This window comes from Adiantum capillus-veneris, chromosome 4 (assembly GCF_014529385.1).
Source record: "Adiantum capillus-veneris isolate H3 chromosome 4, ASM1452938v2, whole genome shotgun sequence".
In the NCBI taxonomy this organism is placed as follows: domain Eukaryota; kingdom Viridiplantae; phylum Streptophyta; class Polypodiopsida; order Polypodiales; family Pteridaceae; genus Adiantum; species Adiantum capillus-veneris.
Window position 1 is genome coordinate 70,749,976 of NC_140934.1, and position 21,768 is coordinate 70,771,743.

The following is a 21,768-nucleotide window of genomic DNA, read 5'->3' on the forward strand; positions in this document are numbered from 1 at the left end:
GAGGTAATCTTTCCAGGTCAATAACCAGATCTGTGTATTAGGATCTGCAAACAGAGGTTTCAGAAAAGTGGCAATTAACAACATTAGTTATTAAGCCTTCCTGCTGTTTAGATTTAGACATAAATAGCATGCACTTCATCCAAGAGGGCCTTAAATAAAGCAATATTTTAGGCTCGTAACAAAGGCTCGTTAAAAGATACGTCCACTCTATCAAAAGCTTGTTCGACTCCAAAATTCTTTTTCTCAAATTTGAATACGAAGGAACCAGATCCTCTCAAATTTCAGACAATATAGTTAAAAATTTCAAAATTTACAAAAATACTACCTCCTTAAATGCTGTATTTTCCTCCTCAAATCACACTAAGAAGGATTTGAAACAGGCTCAGTACATTTAACCTTCTTGATCGATGGCCGGTGCCTCAATTGAGCAAGTAGTTGAATCTAATTACATTGAAAACTTCATGCACTTTATACTCTGCTGCCATAGCTAGTATCTTGAACAGAAAAACAACAGCAGAGCCATCATTGATTATTTAACAAGGCCGTTGTATAAGCTATACATTTTCCATATTAAGGGTGACACAGTTCATCCAGGACAAGGGTTTCCCCTCCTAGGAATAAGCTCTCTGTGGCTTATGTCACATCTCAAACGACAGGAGCTTGAGCTGAATCGCCCAAACACTAATTTACCTTCTCTCAAAACTAGAGAACGAGACAGGTGATGTTTAGAAGCCCCCCAAGCCTGCAAAGTGCTTTTGCATAGCACGATCTTTCCGGTGATGGTGATCATGCTCTTTCCTAGGAGCACCTCTTCCACGACTTTGCCCACCACGACCTGATGAATCAGGTCTTGAATGAGAGCTACCTTGTGCAGAGTATTTTCGCTCTGCAGGTTGATCCCCAGAGACCGGCACATTCCCGCCTTGTCCCAATCCATAAACAGTATCTTTTTCTGCTTTTTTAAGCTCCTCAGCATCCTCCACACTTGCAACTGCAACAGATCCAGCAACCTTGTAACTGTAGTTCATCCCATCCTTCACATAGAACTGGCCCCTTGGCTCATTTCGCCTTCCTCTTCCCCTGCCTCTGTTTGCAGGTGGCTGTGCTTTCCTCTGTGAGTCAACAATTGTGCTGTTGTTTTCTCGAGCAGTATCACTTTTTGCCTGTTGACTAGAACCATTGTTGAGAGGCCAACCTCCCCTCCCTATCCCTGCAGTTCTTCCTCCGCTTGAAATCTTGCTGTCTTTACGAAAGCCCATCTCAATTCCAACTGATGGCTTTACTTTAGCCAGATCAACAAGACTCTCTGCCTCTTCAACACCTTCGGCAATACTGGTACCAAGGTCATCAAAAGAGTCATCATATTCATCTTCATACTGAGCAGCATAGGCAGCTGTGCGTAACACATCATCAGCGAGGCGCTCGTTCAGCAGGGCTTGTGTACCTTCTTCTCCCTTGTCTTTGCGTACAAAACGACCCTTCAAATCTTTAGCAGAGTGAGAATCAGAGACTCCAGAAAAAATGTTTTTGCTCTCCTCACTAACAGAAGAACTGCTTGCTAAGACTGATGAAGATCGCCGCTGAGTTAAGCCATCCGCATCTCCCTGCAATCTGATCCCTGGTTGTGTGTCCAGAAAGTTCATTCTCTTCTGCAAAGAAGCTTCCTCAATCTTGCCCTTTCCTTTATCCTTTGCCAGCAATGAGGTGTTTCTGCTGCCAGGTTTTACTTCAAGAGTTGTGTCTACTGACTGTAGGGTTGGATGGAGGGTGCCCTCTAAAATCCTTTGGATAACTTCTTCGGGGTTGTTATCATAGGCCTCAAGACATGCTTCAATAAACCCAGCCCCATAGTCAGGAAGGATGTCCTTTATGTGACTGATCTTTGATTCATTCAAGACATCCACCTCCGATAATTCTTGGGCACTTGGGACCAGGTCGGAATGATTTGGCAAGGACACCGAACTGACTGTAGCTACCTGAGAAACAATCGCCTCAACATAGTCATACTGCACACTATCCAAAGAGATCAAACCTGCATGCACAAGTTGAAACAAGAATTAAGCTTCTTCAAACACTTCACAGCAGGAAACAAACAGGAGAGTGAAGTTCAAATGTCAGCCACATTCAAATCACTAATTCAACCCCACTTTCTCTCTTTTCGTGACCCACAAAATATTTCCTCCACATCAAATCATCTTTAAAGATGTTCAGCGACAAAGCGAGCACGATTTGCCAAACCCAAATCAGCTTGCATTATCAGCATCAGCATGAATGCCCAACACCCATACCTTTACCTACATGAGACAAGGCTACCATAAGCCCATTCGGGCTGTAGCGAGCACGATTTGTGTCACAAGACGGGCACCACGTGCCAATAGAAAAGAATAGACTGCACAGACTTTTAGCACTTCAATAACAACTGAACTGAAAGAGAGAGACAACACGCGACACGGAGTGGCAGAATTCAACCCCAGACAGTATTGGCCCAAAACCTTGGCGCCCCTTTCGGTATTTCTTTATATTGCATCAACACTGTACAAGCCAGTACTCTAGACTCTGCACCATCTCCAGAAAGCATGCCAAAGAATGAGCCCTTAGCACATATTTAAAGGCCCTTGGCCTATGAAAAGCAGTTTAAATGAAAAGCCTTCAAACTCAAAAGCTTCTGGTCCAAAAGCAATGCCAAAAAGCTGCCAACGTAAATCACGGAATTCCGTACAACTGCCACGTCATCAGTCAACGCAAAACGCGGAAATCCGTACAGCCTGCCACGTCAGCACTGTCAGTGTAATTTCCGAAAATCTGCCATGCCATCAATTGCTACGCAAGACTTTCAGCGTGTGTGTGTGTGGATCCTGCTTTATTTTAATCCTTTATGTCACTTGGGGCCCCATCCGTCGACGGGGTCCCCATAAATTGGTAGGACTTCTTCTTCTGTTACTCGTTCTTCTTAGGGTTTAGGCCCCTCGGCCAACATCTGCAAGTTGGCTCCCTTCTGCAGAGCTTTGACACGTCAGCAATTTGTGACATCTCCCCTTCTTGAAAGAGAGTATCGTCCGCGATTACAGCATATCTGCAAAACAACTAGAGTTAGCTCAAAAATTTCCTAGGGTCATTCCGAGGGACAATCAGTTTGCTCTTTTTGTTAAGGAGTTAGCTTCTCCTTTCGGCTCTTTTGATCAAGGAGTTGGCTTCTCCTTTCGTCCAGATCGGAACTCTCGATATTCCGGCGTAGTAAAACTAGCCATCACACCCAGACCACAAGTGTCTTGATGCACTAAAATTATATACCCAAGCAATCTCATCCAATTAGGAATATTCAATGGTTGGCACATCACAATGCAACACAAATGCTCACATATGCATGTTACAAGACATAGAAACATAAAGCCACCGATGAACACTCCCCCCGCAAATAACCACCAGGTCCGGGCCATGAGCTCCGGGCCATGAGCTGTTCAACGACTCCCTCATCACTCCTCCCGCAAATAACCTAAAAAGGTCCGCGTGTAACCGGCCTATACAACGTAGAGGGCGGTACTATTTCAATTACCTCTTAACTTTACACAGAGCACTGAGAAGGAAAGAGAACACAGATGCGTCCAGCGACTAGAATGTCACTGCGCACACGAGACCGACACCCTGTAGGCCCCAAAGACTAGCGCCCCTTTCAGTATTTCTTTATTCGATTTAAGGTAGACGATCCGACCACTTAGTACAATCTTTCACAAAGTTGTCCAAACCTGGCGAGGACTAAAAACGCAGGTTTCCGACTTGATTTTGGCAGCGTAATAGCGCAAAAAACCAAAAGCATGTACACGCATCCCAAGGCTCTCGCGAGGCTCCCCTGGTGTTCCCTTGCAATTTAGGTGCGAAACCCTTAGCCTGCAGAAAAACACAGCAAGCTGTAATTCCCTGTTTCGGATCGTTTTTAGCGGAGCGAACACGCCTACGCGTGTCCCAAGGGCTTCACACACAATGGGACAGTTCCCCTGTGAATTGGACGAGTTTTCACGCGAGAAAACTCTCCAAACTCGCAATCCTTCACGATGGAACTGTGTGTACCTGTGGGGGATTAGCAATTAGCTAATCCGGTTCCTGTTCAGAAGGTTCTTGCCTTGGCAAACGTGCATAAACCCCCAGAACTTTACATATTCATTTGAGTAGCCCAACTAGTGGGGCATTACCATATGTGCCAAAGGGAAGAAAGAGATGCACAAGAGCAAGTCATCGCGCTACATGAGACAGAGGAGAAGGCAAGCTTTCGATTAAAGCTATAGACCTGCACACACTACTCACACACACACTACAGGTCACTTGTGAGCAAAGACCAGCCCCCAGTCTCAAATCGGCGCCTCCGCTTGCTGAGGTGTCCTACAGGCTGCTCTCCTCCTGCTAAGCGTCCAGTTTTCCCCTTTGAGTTAATTCCCTAGTTCCCACTAACTTATAAAGTTGTAAGTGACTTGCCGAGTGGCCCAAATTCCTTCTGGCGCACACAAGCTTCCATTATCCATACTCATCAGAATTCAGTGCTACTTGGCCCCACCAATGCTAGACTGACCGGCCTAGACTCCCGATGTGAGAAACGTGTTCGGCTGCAACCGTTTCACACTGGCCATGCAATGTCCACTTGCACCTTTTCAAGGGTTTCGGGAAAAACAAGTAAAAATAAAATAAATAAAAATATCTAGTACTTATTTACGGAAGGCAACACGAAAAATACACCTCCTGGTGACACCGTGCCATGAGATATAGAGGCCTTTTACAACCAAACGCCCCCAGACCGCAGCCTGCATCGTTTGGAGGTGCTGAGACTAACCACTACTCAGACTTCTTAATACTCCCCCCGTAAATAACCATGCAGGTTCGGGCCATGAGTAACAACAACAATACTCCCCCCGTAAATAACCACAAGGGTCCGGACCATGAGTAAAACAACACTTTTCAATCATTCAATACTCCCCCCGCAAATAACCACAAGGGTCCGCGCCATGAGTATGAACAAGCATTCTCAAATATCATTTCTCACTACTCCACCCGGGAGTAAAATCACCAATCATTGAAACCAGTATTAAAACCAGAGTCAAACAATTCAAATCAACACCAAGGCAGGTTCAAAAGAGATACCATCCATTTCAAACAAATTTCAAACAGGATCACCAAACAAGTTCTCAAACAGAACTCAAACTTTAAAAAAAAAACAATCTCGACATCAATCGAGCTCGAAAAGTCGACTGACTTTCCATCCTTAAACCTACCCCAAAAATTAGGGTTAGGTTCTTTTCATAAGGTCGTAGCTGACCGCACCATGGTCCATAAGCTCTTGGACAGACAGTGTTCCTATGGCGGCGATGATAGTCCGAAGACATAGCAATCACACCGAACCTCCGAGGTTATCAACAAGAGACACCTGCTGAGAGATGTCTAGAAATTTCAAATTATAATCTGCTAGGGTTTCCATGGCAAGCATTTCAAGATACCTCACTCTGCCAGAAGTTGCACTCCGAAGAAAGAATTCAGAAACTACATAACTTCGGGCAAAAATTTTATTGTAAGCTTGCCAAGTCCTTGGAGTGTGCGGCTTGGTAGCTATAGACATCAACATCTACATGGCACTGCTTTTGAGAAAAACAGTGACCCGAAACAAATCTGGATCCTTCTCTTGCAAGTGAACTTTATGGCTTATGCCCTGTAAGACATGAGCCGTGAAGACGGGAGCGCGCCCGATGCGCAATGAAGTAAGGGTGGGAGACTGGAGTGGCTAATAAGTACAGGGTCGAAGCACGAAGCTAGAATTTCCAATGAACTTTGGAAGTGCGATCTTGCTCTGTCTGCTCTTTGGTAGGACCGGTATGCTTTCAGAAAAGCACGCGACTGATGCTCTGATACCACTGTCACAAGACGGGCACCACGTGCCAATAGAAAAGAACAGACTGAATAGACTTTTAGCACTTCAATAACAACTGAAAAAGAGAGAGACGACACACGACACGGAGTGGCAGAATTCCACCCCAGAGAGTATTGCCCCAAACCTTGGCACCCCTTTTGGTATTTCATTATATTGCATCAACACAATACAAGCCGGTACTCCAGACTCTACACCTTCTCCAAGAAGCATGCCAGAGAATGAGCCCTTAGCACATATTTAAAGGCCATTGGTCTATGAAAAGCAGTTTACAGGAAAAGCCTTCAAACTCAAAAGCTTATGGTCCAAAAGCAATGCCAAAAAGCTGCCAACGTAAATCACGGAATTCCGTACAATTGCCACATCAGCAATCAACGCAAAACGCGGAAATCCGTACAGCCTACCACGTCAACAATGTCAGCATAATTTTCGGAAATCTGCCACGTCATCATTTGCTACGCAAGACTTTTAGTGTGTGTGTGTGGATCCTGCTTTATTTCAATCCTTTATGTCACTTGGGGCTCCATCGGACAGGGTCCCCATAAGTTGGTAGGACTTCTTCTTCTGTTACTCGTTCTTCTTAGGGTTTAGGCCCCTCGGCCAACATCTAAAAGTTGGCTCCCTTATTCAGGGCTTTGACACATCAGCAGTTTGTGACAATTTGCCACACCCAAACCAGCTTGCATTATCAGCATCAGCATGAATGCCCGACACCCATACCTTTATCTACATGAGGCAAGGCTGCCATCAGCCCAATCAGGCTGTAGCCAAAAATTCCTTCCATGGCAGAACAGTGCCCTCATCTCGCCTCCTTGGCCCTAGAAGAGGCTGCATCTTAACCCAAGAACCCAACAGGAAGTAAAAGATGTCTATTGAAAGGATTGTGAGCGTCTGTGGATCTCTGTCTCACGTTCCTTAGGTGCCACCTGGTTGCCCTTGTCGATCACTCTCCAAACAACATTTCTATACCTTGCAAAAGCTCATCCTCTACACAAAGGTACAGTTTTCATGCCTCCCAGTGATGAATCTTGTAGGTGCTCTGCCTAATATACCAGACGTCCCCTGCTAAAGGCAACCCCCACAGCCAGAAGCTTCCATGGGTCATAATTACAACTAGCCATTAGAACACTTAACACATAACAACTGGATTTAATATGATTCACAATTTGTAAGCTTGAGGCAAAATGAAAAAACGAAAAGTATGCCCTGCCCTTGATTCATAAAACATTTTTATTGGAGACTTTATCGTAAGAGAAATATAACCTTGACAATTATTCTCGTGACAATTTATCCCACTACTAAAAGCAACAATGGTTGGCAGTCGTACCCTTTTTGCGAAGCTGATTGACCCTTTCCAACAGTTTGTATTTCCTATCAACATTTCTGATAAGAACTCCATTGAATGCGGTTTTCTCTGCACAAGTTTTGGAGGATTCTTCCTCCATTCCAGACAGAGCTTGAACTAACCCCTCACCTCGTGCTTTTGGGTTGCAAACATAGACCTCGAGTAGGTGATTTATATAGCTGTCTTGACTGTCTGCAAAACTGCTTTCTTTAAGATGAGAAAAGTAGAACAGCCTCCACACAAGGTCGATCAAACAGAACCTAAGTCTTGTTGACCGTGTCTCTACAGCAGAGCCCATGTGCTTGTCTGTGCAAAGTCCTTGTAGATGAGAGAAGGATTTGCGCACAACAGGTATCAAACAATCATGCATTGTTGACAAAGTCACAAGAATGTGATAGCCTGAATCACTGAAAACGGAAAATGAGATCAATATTTAGATTTTACTAAGAAAAAAGCCTCTGATGTTAAAGAGAAGACCCAATCACCTGAGATTTCCCGCAAGAACCAAAACCAACGATCCCTCCCAATATGCACCCACAAAGGTGTGAAGTGATATAACTGCATCAATTAGATAATCAAGAACCTGCAACAAACACTTGCCGTCAATATCTTCATTAACAAGCATTTGAATTTTTCATTCCGATGGACTATTGCTCCTCACCTCTAGCAACTCTTGCCGAATTTTCACCACAAGAGACATCTCATGGGATTTTGTGGGCAGCTGCATCTGATTCAAAACGAAAAAACAATCAGCCAAGGACAAACCATTGGAATCCAACACATGGGTCCTATGAGTCAGATATGTCAAGCGTCGCACAGAAATAGATAGAAAGGATAAATGAGTGCCTCAGTTTATATCAAGATTTCTCAATTGCAAGAAAGAGAATACACATATACGGCAACACATTCTGAGAAGCATGTGTGCCCCGTGAACATCCTTTCTCCACTAGGGTTAGAAGCTATGATAACGGCGACGGTAGCAGCAGAAAAGAAGGTGGTGATAACACTGCAATAAGGAGCAACGGCCGTGACTAGTACTACTGAGATATGGTTCAGCATTTTTGTGTGTGGGATTGTACACTGAAAGGTGTAAAAGATATGTGATGGCATCATGCCAAAGTGTTTGGGCTGTAAGAACGCTGTGCATAAGTCTTAATAGGGGATATTGAGATATGTGTCTTCAGGTGGGTATGCTCTATGACTGAAGTGTGGGGGTATGCTATCATATGCTCATATGCACAAAAGAATCGCCATGATCAGTAGGGACTTATACAATGCAGGGTAGGAAAGGCTGAGACTAGAGATTTTTTGTACTAACGTTCAACTTTAAGGATATTAATACCACAAGTAGGTGCCACGATTTTTTAAAAAGAAAGAAAGAGGAGAATCAAGTGAGATTCTCCTCGTGGGTCATAACGTAAGTCAGCACAATTCAGCGACTGAGTCATCGCATGCACTTTGCAGTTCATCGATAGTTGAGGAAATCGCACAAATGGAAGGTTTTCTCTGCATGCATGTACCCACCATGGCACACACTGTCGCACTTGTGAATGTTAATGAGGCGAATCAGCAGAGAAATGAAATGAAATGAAATGTTCTATTAACGTCTTCAAAAGGCCAAAGTGACCTATGAGACCAGAAAGTTACAATGTGGTGGATCTGATACAAAGTCAAAGTCAAAGTAACAAGATGACAACAAAGACAAAAATGAAATGACAAATGCCACAATAAAATACTATGGAATCCTAAACTACTAGGTGTGAACAGCAGCTAGCTGGGATATCTAGATCACAAGAGATCCAGCATCGGTCGCTGGCGGATCTCATCAATCTCCTCCATGGTCAGTAGTCTGACCGGGCGTCGTGCATGTCGAGCCAAAGTGATCCGAATCCTCTGATGCAGCCTCCGTCGATGCTGTGTAGTCCTCCGCAGTCGTGGGCGTCTGGATCTTCCAAGCTCAGTCGCTCGGTCGATCAGTGTGCCTCTGGTGTGAGACGACAAGCTCTGCTGTGGTAGTAACTCCTCCGGGTGTCCAGTGACAGCTCTAAAGAAATCTGTGATCTGTCTCTGGGACTGGCTAGCCTCTCCTCTCATCAGGCTCTCTCTATGTCTGCGTAGCTCGAGCAAAAACAAGCCCAAGCATCTCTGATCCTCGTACTGCATGACTCTGGAGAATGGTCCAAAGCCCTCTCTGAACAAGCAATGGAAGCGGCCTCGTATCTCATAGTAGACGGGGCAGTGGCATGTGTAGTGCAACTCTGTCTCTGGCTCGATGTCACACAGGGGGCATGTCCTGGCCTCTGCTGGTACTCTGCTGTATCTCCCAGTCTCGATCCGCAGCTGGTGTGAAGATGTGCGTATCTGGCCGATAGCACATCGTATCCCATGAGACAAGTGGGTGTCCATGTATCTCGGCCTCGTCACAAAGCCATCAACCGTAAGCTGGAGAAGATGCTCTCTGTAGAAAGCCATCTTCGTGCCCAGCTCCTGTGCTGGCTGTATCCATGTCCTCTTGGTGTCTAGCTGAGTCAAGTCCTGGCGGATGAGCCTGGTGATCTCGGACTGTGTAAGAGTCAGAGAGGGTGCATCCAGTGAGTACTGGAAGGGAGGCAATCTGTCTATGCTGAACCCATGCGCCTGAAACCATGATGTCATCTCCCCATACCAGCATGCTATATCTCCCTGCATGGCTAACTATCGAGAGGACTCAAGTGCAAGGCGAGCATATCTGTCTCTGGGAAGTTCCCACATGCGGTGTATGAAGGAGACCGATCTCGTGAGCGCCTCCACCACTAGTGGGGGGGCAGCTAGCTCTGCTCGAACAATAGCACGTGGTACTGATGCCTTGGCTCTAATGAGCCGCGAGATCATAGAGACCAGAGGCTTCTCCATGTCCCCCCATCCATCACTGCGGCCTGTCCTCCCGTGATGATCTAATGAAGGTCCCCAGATCTCAGCTCCATAAAGTAATGCAGAAGCCACCAGAGTGTCAAAGAGCCAGAGCTTCGTCCTAGGCTCCTGAAACTGAACCTGTGAACACATCCTTTCCAATCTACCCAATGCTGCATGGGCTCTGGTCAGTCTAGTCTCTACTGCCCTCCTCAATGAAAATGTTGGCCCACTAAAAACCACTCCGAGGTAAGTGTACGCATCTGTATACTCCACAGTCGCCTGGCCGTATGTGAATGCTGGTGCTGACCTCTTGATCCACTGTGGGGTGGTATTAAATACCATGACCTTGGTTTTACCAAGGTTGACGGACAAACCACTTTCTTGAGCAAACCTATTCAAAGCATCCAAGTGACGTTGCATCCCCTCCGGAGAGTCGGAGATCAACACAATATCATCAGCATATAACAATAATGGAATCCATGTCCCTGCCATCTGTGCACCTCTATCACCATCTCTCTCAATGTAGTCAGAAACCTCATCCACATACATACCAAATAGAGTAGGAGAGAGCGGACAGCCCTGCTTCACCCCAATAGTGGAGTGAATCGGGGTGGATAGACCCTCTGAGGTGCGTACCTGCCCCACTACTGACCTATATAATGCCATGACCCCCCATATGAGCTCTGTGGGTACTCCCATCTGCTGTAATCTGCGCATCAATCTAGCTCTAGGCACTGTGTCAAAAGCTTTGCGGAAATCCACAAAGCTACAATAGATCCGTTTCCCACGCGATCTACCCTCCTCAATGATGGCTCTGAGTGTCAAGATATGGTCAAGAGTAGAAAAACCCCTCCTGAACCCTGCCTGCCCGGCTGCGCGTATCCCCTCCCTCTCTGCCCATCTACTACTCAGCTGCTGCTCAAGAATGGATGCGTACAACCGTGCCAATGTGTGTCCAATCATGATAGTGCGATAATTCCCGGGTTCCATAGGGTCTCCCGACTTGAAGATAGGTACAATAGTAGTAGGCTCCAAGTATCAGGCAAGCCCTCACACATGGCACGGTTAAACATCACTGCTAGAAGCTCTGCTAGTAGATCTCTGGCATGTGTGAAATGCTAAGCCACTAAACCATCATGATCATAAGCTCTCCCAGTCCTCATCCTGTCAATGGCCTTCCTCACCATCTCTGCGGTGAAAAAAGCACATGTGTGTGGGCATGGATCGAGGGGGTCGGGAAGGGGGGGTTGCTCAGGAACTGTGTACAGAGATGATGCATACTGGCCCCAGTCCTCTGTAGAAGTGATGGCGGGGGGGGGAGAGTGCTCCTGAAAGAGCTGCCATGCCTCACGTGAATCCTGACTCAAGAACAGCTAATATAGATCCTGCTCTAGCCGAGCCAAAAATGCCCTCTTCTTCCGCCGCACTAGGCGCCGGAAGTCAGTCTGTGACTGTCTGTGAGTGATGTCCCCCAAAAGCACCTCCCTCTGAAGTCTAGCTCTAGTGTCCCCGCATTCCTCATCATACCAACTGTTCTGGGGCATGCTCCCCGAACGGCGTCTCTGCTCAGGCTAGGTATGTGGGTATGCCTCTGCTGCTGCATCATGTAGTGTCTGTGTCAATATAGTAGTAAGCTCCTCAAGAGGTCGCCCTGGCTCCTCTGTGCATAGGCGTCTGTAGATCCCATCTATGTATACAGAGTCTGTCTCCCGCGTGAAGGTGTAGCGAGTAGGAGCTGCTGTCCGTAGCCTGTATGCTACACAAAACTGAAAGGAGATGGTCATTGACACAAGAGCATGATCCACTGCCACACCAACAGGTCTGGGTCCAATCGTGAGATCCTGGATACTAGAGATGAGGCTCGGCTGTGCCATGACATAGTCCACTGTGCTAGCTCCATGTCTGTGTGGAAAGCATGTAAAACCCCCTGAGGCGGGAAATCTCTCTAGGCCATTCAAGATGGCCAATCCATGTGCAATCCCCATGTCTATCAAGTGTCGTCCATACTCAGTGTGTTCTCCATCCTGTGACACTCTGGATAGGCCTGTCTCTGCAGCATCCCGCTCTCTCAACATCTCCTCTGAAGTATCATAAAATATTGTCTGATGATGGGCAGTCCTAGCATTGAAATCCCCTAGAATGATGATGTCACCATCTCTAGAGAAGTCCCATATGTCATCATCCAAAATAGAGAAAGGGGACTGTCCTCTGGGTGGTGCATATACTGACGTGCTCGGGGGAAAGTAGCAAATAGCAATGTAAAGATATCTGTCTATCTCTGCTCTCAGCCTCACCCACATGTACCTAGCTTGCTCATCTATGCGGGCTATATGTATCAATGGCTGCAACTCCTCCCTGAATAACACTGCCACTCCTCCTGATCCCCGCCCTCTGCGCTCTAATCGTGTCTCCTGTCTATAGGCAGTCTCCCATCTGTATCCACTGATGTGAGGCATAGACTGCCCATGGGCCTGATGTGTCTCAGAGTAGAAGACGATGTCTCTTCCCCTGAAACTATCCTCAAAGGCGCCCACATCAAGTCGCATAGATCCATTACAATTCCACGTGGCAACTTTGAGGGTGGTCTCATGGGTCTCGCACCGTCATGTGGAGCGCCGCTCTACAATCACAACCCGGCCATCTCTGTAGAAGGCCGTCTTTCCCTTCTCCCTTGCCGCTTGAATCTCTGGCATTACCTCTCTCATATGCGCAAGCTGTGTGAGAGTGAGGTCATCTCCAAGGAATATGCCCGTTTTCTTTAGTGTAGGACGCTTCTTCAAGAAGTCCTTCTTTGCCTCCATGGATGGGAAATGGATGATTAGAGCTCTCCCTTTTGAAGTCTCCCCATTGCCTTGTGTCTTCTTCCCCACCCTCCATGCCTTTGTATGAGTAGCCTCACTACCCATCATGCGGAGAAGTTCTTCAACTTCCCCTTCCACATCATCTCGGTCTTTTAAACCGGTTACTCTAATATGCAAAGCTCTAGTTTTCCTGCGTTGTTCTTCCTCTAGAGTCATGTTGATGAGTGTAGGAGTGGCGACAAATGTGGTTTCTTTCCCCTTGCCTTTCTTAGCGACTTCTATCCACTTCTCGGCCTCATCCGCCTTCTTTTGCGTCTTCGTGATCGCATCCATCCACGAAGACGTCTTTACCATCTTTTGTTTCCCCTCCTCTTTGATCATCCGTACTTGCTCTTTGATGACCTTGATTTCCTCTACTACCGACGGCTGGAATTCCCCCTCCTCTAGTCCACTTCTCGCTCTATCGGCAAGTTCTCGCTTGAGAGCTGAGACCTCTTCTTTAAGTGCTTTGGAGTCCGCCTTAATTGCTTGTAGCTCTGCGTGCAGGTCCTCTTTCTCTTTCTTCCACTGCGCGCCTTCGTTGAGAAACATTTGAAGAAGGTTGGCCTTCTCCTTCCACCATCCCTCCATATCGGCTTTCCAATCTTTCATCTCCCTCTCCATTTGTGTAATCCGCTTGTTTGTGAGCACAAAAGTTGCCTTCGGATGGGGCTTACATACCGGCGAAGTAGTCATTACGTCCATCAAAAATAAACAGTACAATCTGCACTTCTGCCAAGTCAAACCCCCTATGTCCACATCACACATACATCCCTGTCCCGCATGATGCCTACATAAGTGTTCCCCATATCAATCATACATTTTTTATATTTTCTGCAATTTCTTGCAATTTCCTGTCAATGCTGCAAATTATTTAAATCCTGAGATTCTGAGCTTTCCCTGCAGGAAATCTGAAAATCTGACAATGTTTGCACTGTAATGCACCTGCGGGTTTTGGGGGGGGGGGGGGGGGGCGTGGGGTGCAGTTTAGATGATAGTAATCCCGTGTGGTGGGGGGTTGGGGGTGGCGGCGCACTGTCACAACAGGGGGGGAGGGCGCAGTCCAGCTGAACAGCAAGGTGCAGCCCAGGTGGCCCGCAGGTAGAACCCAGCAGTTGGCGCGCGTCAGCAGCAAACAGTTGGCGCGCAGGCAGCAGCAAACAGGTGGCACAGGTCAGCAGCAACAGTTGACGCACAGGCAACAGCAATTTGGTGGCACAGAGAGAGAGAGAGAGAGAGAGAGAGAGAGAGAGATGAAATGTCATATTAGCGTCTTCAAAAGGCCAAATAGAGAGAGGACTGATCAAATATATTGCGTGGTATGTTGCAGCTATTTTTGAGTACAAGGAATCCTGGCTATGTTGTTGAGAGAGAGAGAGAGAGAGAGAGAGAGAGAGAGATGTTTGTCATGCGCGGGTTTTCTCTCTACATCACTTTGTGCAGCCCATGCCAAACCTGTTGATGCCGAGTAGCCATGTGCTTGACCTGCATACATTGAGAGCAACACACGGGCACACACACAAGCATACACGAGGCCCAGTGAACGGTGTGGTGGAAAAAAGAAGGAGCCAGGGGGGATCTGTCACCAGGAGGTGTATTTTTCCTGTTGCCTTCCGTAAATAAGTATTAGATATATTTATTTTATTTTTACTTGTTTGTCCCGGAACCCTTGAAAAGGTGCAAGTGGACATTGCATGGCTAGTGTGAAACGGCTGCAGCCAAATGGGTTTCCCACATCGGGGATCTAGGTCGGTCAGACAGGGACTGCCCGAGCCAGTTAGCACTGAATTCTAATGAGTATGGAAGCTCGTGTGCGCCAAACTGGAATTTGGGCCACTCGTCAAGTCACTGCAACTTTATAAGTTGGAAGGGGCCAATAAATTAACCCACATTGTAGATGTTGGTCAAATGGTAGTCTTCAATGATGGTCAGGAGACCGATAAGGACGCCATGGAAGCATCTCCTAAAATTTAGGGAACTGCTATTTTTGACCGGAAAATGTGTTCGCGTCATTAGCTCTGGAATGACAAGGGGAACATTTTATTGCTCTGCTGCCAAGTCAACTGACGCACCTTTTGAGATATTTTTAGCAGGGAAAGCCCAAACTCATAAACTGGGCGACGTGTCAGCCTGTGAGCGATTCTGCCACTCTGGGAGGCAAATACGAGCTGCATATCAACAAAGGGGGCGCCATTTTCAGCCTCAGGTGGATTGTAGCAGGTACAGAAGCTATGGAATGCTTACCTTGCCCTCTATGCACAGTATGGTGACGGGAGTGATGCCCCACACGCTACATACTGCTCTCTTTCTCCCCTACGTACAGTATGTTATGCCCCACTAGTGGGCTTCTCATTTGACCTATGTACAGTTCTGGGGGTGCGCGTTTGCCAAGGCAAGAGCCTTCTGAACAGGAACCGGATTAGCTAATTGCTAATCCCCCACAGGTACGCACAGTTCCATCACGAAAGATTGCGAGTTTGGAGAGTTTTCTCGCGTGAAAACTCGTCCAATTCACAGGGGAACTGTCCCATTGCGTGCAGGAGCCCTTGGGACACGCGTAGGCGTGTTCGCTCCGCTAAAAACGATCTGAAACAGGGAATTACAGCCTACTGTGGTTTTCTGTAGGTTTAGGGTTTCGCACCTAAACTGCAAGGGAACATCGGGGGAGCCTCGTGAGAGCCTTGGGATGCGTGTACAGGCTTTTGGGCTCCTGGCAGTGAAAAACAGAGAATTACAGCCCGCTGAATTTCTGTGACAGCTCACCAGAAAGCTTCCAGATATCGAGGGAATCCGTCCTAGACACGTGTTTTTGACCTACAGGGGTTTTTGCGCCGTTATGCTGTCGAAATCCGGTCGAAAACCTGCGTTTTCAGCCCTCGCCAGGTTTGGACAGCTTTGTGAAAGCTTGTGCTAATAAGTGGTCAAATCGTCTACCTTAATTTGAATAAAGAAATACCGAAAGGGGCGCCAGTCTTTGGGGCCTACAGGGTGTCGGTCTCGTGTGCGCAGTGACATTCTAGTCGCTGGACGCAACTGTGTTCTCTTCCCTTCTCAGTGCTCTGTGTAAAGTTAACAGGTAATTGAAATAGTACTGCCCTCTACGTTGTACGGGCCGGTTATATGGTTCCATCGACGGGATAGTCACTTTTTCTTCAAAAAGTGCAGCGTGGATTGTTGTGGGTGAAAGCAACACAGAGCTTGTCGATATGGCAGAGAAGAGAGACCAAGTACCTGAACAGGGATCTTCCTCACATGGCACAGAGAAAATTCCTTCAACTCTTCAAGAAGAGGACAGGTTGTTTAGAACTCAACTGCGTTGTTGCATGGACATGTTTCAGCAGTTGGCTAACAACCCAAGGATGCAAGAATTCTTACAAGCTCCGACACAGGGTTTTCAGCCTCCTACGCAAGGCACGACTGAGCCGTTGCAGGAAAAGGAGATTTCCAGTGCGCAGAGGACTCGTGATGCTCGAGGGAAAGCCCATGTGGTTGAGCAACTAGCGGTGTCCAATGATCCAAAGCAACTTGCTTTAGCTGGATAGGACCTGTTTGTGAATGGTCAAGGGAGCAATGAACAAGCTATGCGTCAGACCCTTCCATTACCTAATACTTATCCTGGTTATTTTGGAGGTGGTTCAGTATTTCAAGCTATGGCTGGACCTTCCACATGTTATATGCCAGGGAATGTGTTCGGGACAATGCAAACAGGCATGGGTAATCCTATGTACGCGAACATGGGTGTCCAACCAGGTTTTCAGGGTGCCTATGGCCAGTTTCGAGTGCCTGGAACACAATTTGGTATGGCGGGTTTTTCGCAGCCATACGTACAAAATGCAGATATGACAGGGAAAACAGTTGATGCGAGTGCTGGAATGAACACTCATGGAGCACCACTGCTACAGGCACCTGTTTATGATAATGTGGCTCCTTTGAGTCAGCCTAAGGATTACAAGGAAGGCGGGCAGGGAGTGAAGTTTGAAACTTTCAGAGGACCTGAGGACCAATTGAAGGCTTTGACCTTCATACAGCAGTTCGATGCAGCTTATGCTTATGCTGGAGGAAACTTCACGGAATCTTCAAAGATACGCAAGGCTGCCACTTTCTTAAAAGGGAATGCGCTTCAATGGTGGACCGCATTGTTGACCCAGGGTCAAGCCCCAACAACGTGGGTCCAATTCAAACAACTTTTTGCACCTGCATGGTTGACAAACACTTTTGAAGTGGATGTAATGACGGAATGGTACGAGTTGAATGCTAAACAGTGTGCGGATCTGGAAGAGTACAATAAACGGTTTTGGGCCGCACTGTTGCCAGTCACCTCTTACAGGTTTGTGCCTTTGTCAGAACAAATTGAGAAGTACTATTGCGGATTGCCCAAGAAAATCAGGGACTACTGCACAAAGACTACTGTCATGAATATGTTTCAATTGATAGAAAATGCAAGAGTGGCCAACAATCTGTCGAAGGGAGATTTCGATGGATTTAATAGCCACAAGAAAGGGGCCCAGGGCAAACAGTTTTCAGCCAAGGGCAATGTTGCAGCAAAGCCTTCTGAGTCTCCTGCAAAGAAGCCCTCCACTCAAGAAGCTGATACGTCCAAGAAGCAGTCTAAATCTTCTTCAGAACGAGGACAAGGACAAAAGAGGCATTTTTCTGGCAAAACTTTTGAAGAACGGAAAGCTCTTAGGGAGGCCAAGAAATGCTACATTTGTGAACAGGAAGGACACTTTGCAAATGAGTGCCCACAGAAGAAGTCACAGGATAAGGATGACAAGTCAGACCATAAAGGGAAGAAGCCAAAGCCGAGTGCAGGACTTGTTCCAGATTTGGTTGGAGACCAGCCAAACACAGATGCCACGGAGCTGTGCAGAGCTTGGGGCAAAGTTAGAGACCGGACAGTGCTGGTTTTCTTTGATCCAGGAGCCCGTGCAAATTTCATATCACCAGAATTGGCATCAAAGTTGGGCATTCGTGCAGAGGAGATGGGTATGACAGACGAAGCAGGTTTGGCATGCCCAGGACATTCAGAGCCTGTTACTCCCATTCTAGGAAAGCTTCGTCTACACATTCAGAGCTATGTGGATGCGGAAGAATTTCATATTATGCCGCTTGAGGGCTGTGATGTGTTATTGGGTATCCCATGGTGTTACAGGTTGCATGCTATGGTAGATACTTACAACAAAAAGATTACCCGTGTGCATAGAGGAAAGACTCATGTCCTTGATGTAAAGCTTAAAGGCGAGTCTGTTCCAGTTGTTTCTGCTTCTGCTATTTCATCTGTAATAAAGAATCATCTTTCTGCGTACTTGATCTTTGCAAAAGAAGTACCTCAAGTTGTATCTAATTTGTCTACCTTAGTTAGAGACAGGTCAACTTTTTTGAGTGGTTTCAGTGATTGTTTTTCGGACTCTTTGCCAGGGGAGTTACCTCCTGAGAGACCTGAGGATCATACTATAGATCTTGTGCCAGGTTCTAGTCCACCGAATAGACCACCATACAGGGTTAGTGCAGCCCAGCAGAAAGAGATTATGGGTCAGGTCAACGAGCTTTTAGAGAAGGGGCTGATTCAGCCCAGTTCATCCCCTTTTTGTTCGCCTGTACTCTTAGTGCAGAAGAAGGATGGTTCATGGCGCATGTGCATTGACTATCGCGCCTTGAATAAGAATACCATCAAGAACAGGTTCCCCATACCGAGGATAGATGACATTCTTGATCGGCTTGAGGGAGCGTCATTGTTTACAAGAATAGACCTAAAGAGCGGGTATCATCAGATACGCATTAGACCAGAAGATGTCCATAAGATTGCGTTCAGGACAACATTTGGTCTCTATGAGTTTCTTGTCATGCCATTTGGTCTCACAAATGCTCCTGCCACATTTAATAGAATGATGGACATAATTTTTAGACCACATAGAAACTTCGTGGGTACCTTCTTTGATGACATGATTGTCTACTCAAAGTCTGAAGAGGAGCATAGGGATCACTTGACCGCAGTTTTCAATGAGCTACGCAAGAATAGGCTACTCATTAATGCGAAGAAAAGTGAGTTCTTTTTGCAAGAGATTCACTTCCTTGGGCACATTGTTTCAAAGGATGGGGTACGCATGGATCCCGCTAAAGTGGAAGCAATTAGGTCATGGCCAGACTTGAAGTCCGTACATGACATTCGAAGCTTTCTAGGCTTATGTTCCTATTACAGGAGGTTCATCCGAAATTTTGCTGAGATTGCTTCTCCACTCCATGCACTGCAAGGAAAAGGATTTACTTTCAAGTGGACAGCCAAGGAAATTTTAGCGTTCAAACACTTGAAAGAGAAGCTGACTTCAGATCCGGTAATTATTTTGCCAGATCTTTCTAAACCTTTTGTGGTTCAATGTGATGCGTGTGGCCATAGTCTTGGTGCAGTTCTAATGCAGAATGGCCGAGTAGTCGCATATGAGAGCAGAATTCTTTTGAAGACTGAAAGGAACTTGCAAGTCTATGAGAAAGAATTGCTGGCAGTAATTCATGCTCTCACTAGTTAGAAACACTATTTGCTAGGGGCTGATTTTGTTGTCCAAACGGATCATCAAACCTTGCGATATTTTCTTACACAGACGAAGTTGTCTGAGAAGCACATGCGATGGGCAAACATCTTGTCAATGTTCCATTTTCAGATTGTGCATGTGCAAGGGAAAAAGAACGTGGTGGCTGATGCGTTGTCACAAAAGCCCCAAATTTCAACAGTGTCAATTCCGTACCATTGTGAACTAGACGAAATGAAGACACAATATGCTGAAGATTCAGATTTTGCAAGGATCTATGACCAGCTTGTTGATGGGTAACATCATGAGCACTATATGCTTAAGAATGAATTTCTCATGATGCATGGAAAGTTATGCGTTACTAAACAGTTACGGCCAAAGATTTTGATAGAAAGTCATGCTCCACCTTATGCTGGGCATCGTGGAATTGATGCGACAGTGAAAGGGGTTGAGGCATTCTTCTATTGGCCAGCTTTGCGTCAAGATGTTGACACATTTGTAAGATCATGCTTAGTATGCCAAAAAGTCAAATTTGACAGACAAAAGCAATCGGGATTGTTGCAGCCATTGCCGATCCCTGATAGGCCATGGGAAAGTATAGCAATGGACTTTATCTTTGATCTTCCAAGGACGCAAACAGGAAATGATGGGATTTGGACTATCATTTGTAGGTTCAGTAAGCAGGCCCATTTCATTCCTGTTAGGAAGAAGATAAAGCCAGAACACATGGTCAAGATATTCATGAGCAATATCTTTAAATATCATGGGATGCCTCAGTCAATTGTCAGTGACAGGGATCCACGTATGACGAGTCTTTTCTGGAAGGCATTGTTTGAGAACATGGGCACTACGCTCAAGTTCTCTTCTTCGTTTCATCCGCAAACTGATGGACAGTCAGAAGAGGCAAATTCTACTGTCTTGGACCTACTCAAATGTTATGTCTCAGAGCACAAGGCAACTTGGGAACACCATCTCTCATTGGTTGAATATGCTTACAATAACACTGTGCATACATCAACAGGTAAGGCACCATTTGAGATAGTGGAAGGAGGAAAGAAAGTCCCACCCATTTTGCAGACTAAGGACAAGATTTTTGAGGCAGACAAGTATGTGCAAGATATGGATGAAACATACAGGAAGATAAAGATTGCTCTTAAGAAGACTCAGGCTAAGCAAAAGAAAGCTGTTGATCGTCACCGTCGTGAACTTGTATTTTCACTTGGTGATTGGGTACTTTTGCACTTTGAAAAGGCCAGGTTAAGGAAAAGGAAAGGCAAGGAACACTTGTTTCCTAAGCTTAGTATGCGATATTATGGTCCTTTTCAGATTTCAGAAAAGATCAGCGATGTAGCTTACAGGTTAAAGCTACCAGAAGGCTGGAAAATACATAATGCTTTTCATGTCAGCCTTCTAAGGCCCTTTGTTGGTGATGTGCCAGAGAATATGCTTGATGAGGAACAACCCGAAGTGGAAGAATTGGATGAAATCCTTGTTCGTGAACAGATATTGGCACATAAAGAAAGAAAGGTTAAGAGAAAAGGTTGCAAGACGCTATTTGGTGAAGTTCAAGAACTATCCATCATTAGATGCCAAATGGATGGAAGAGTCTGAATTGCTTGATTCACCTCAGCTATTGCAATTGTATCTTGAAGCCTTTCAAATGGAACCCACAGTGACTTGATGCAGCCTTTTTGGAGCAAGGCAAGAGCATGGTTCATGATGCTCAAGAGAGTAGTTAAGCAATTGTATCTACTCTTTCCATACAGAATTTAGCTAGAGAAGTTTGTGCTCAAGAGTACACTAGAAGACTTCTATGCTTGATATATGTGTCGGAGCCAGGTTAGTGGCATTGTTTAATCGTCCAACGCTACATTTCCGGAAGCATGTATATCTTGGATTCCCATCATAGAATATATGTGATATCAGGAGATATCCGCATGTATTATTGGCATGCAAGCGAGGTCGCTTGCAGTATTTCAAGGGTGGGGTGTGTCACCAGGAGGTGTATTTTTCCTGTTGCCTTTCGTAAATAAGTATTAGATATATTTATTTATTTTTACTTGTTTGTCCCGGAACCCTTGAAAAGGTGCAAGTGGACATTGCATGGCCAGTGTGAAACGGCTGCAGCCAAATGGGTTTCTCACATCGGGGATCTAGGTCGGTCAGACAGGGACTGCCCGGGCCAATTAGCACTGAATTCTGATGAGTATGGAAGCTCGTGTGCGCCAAACAGGAATTTGGGCCACTCGTCAAGTCACTGCA

The 21,768-nt window shown here is 46.1% G+C and overlaps 1 protein-coding gene across 1 annotated transcript in view; it reads right to left on the reverse strand.

Moving 5' to 3' along the window:
• Nucleotides 1-370: 370 nt before the first annotated feature.
• LOC147459384 (Ubiquitin system component Cue protein) overlaps nucleotides 371-21,768 on the reverse strand; it is a 60,942-nt gene continuing 39,544 nt past the window's right edge. Inside the window, exons 6-9 of the mRNA XM_086510659.1 lie at nucleotides 7,912-7,977; nucleotides 7,736-7,833; nucleotides 7,233-7,657; nucleotides 371-2,032 (exon numbers count right to left, since the gene is read on the reverse strand). Of these exons, the coding sequence (XP_086366785.1) occupies nucleotides 726-2,032; nucleotides 7,233-7,657; nucleotides 7,736-7,833; nucleotides 7,912-7,977 (1,896 nt within the window). The 3' untranslated portion in view covers nucleotides 371-725. The remainder of the gene's footprint in view (nucleotides 2,033-7,232; nucleotides 7,658-7,735; nucleotides 7,834-7,911; nucleotides 7,978-21,768) is intronic.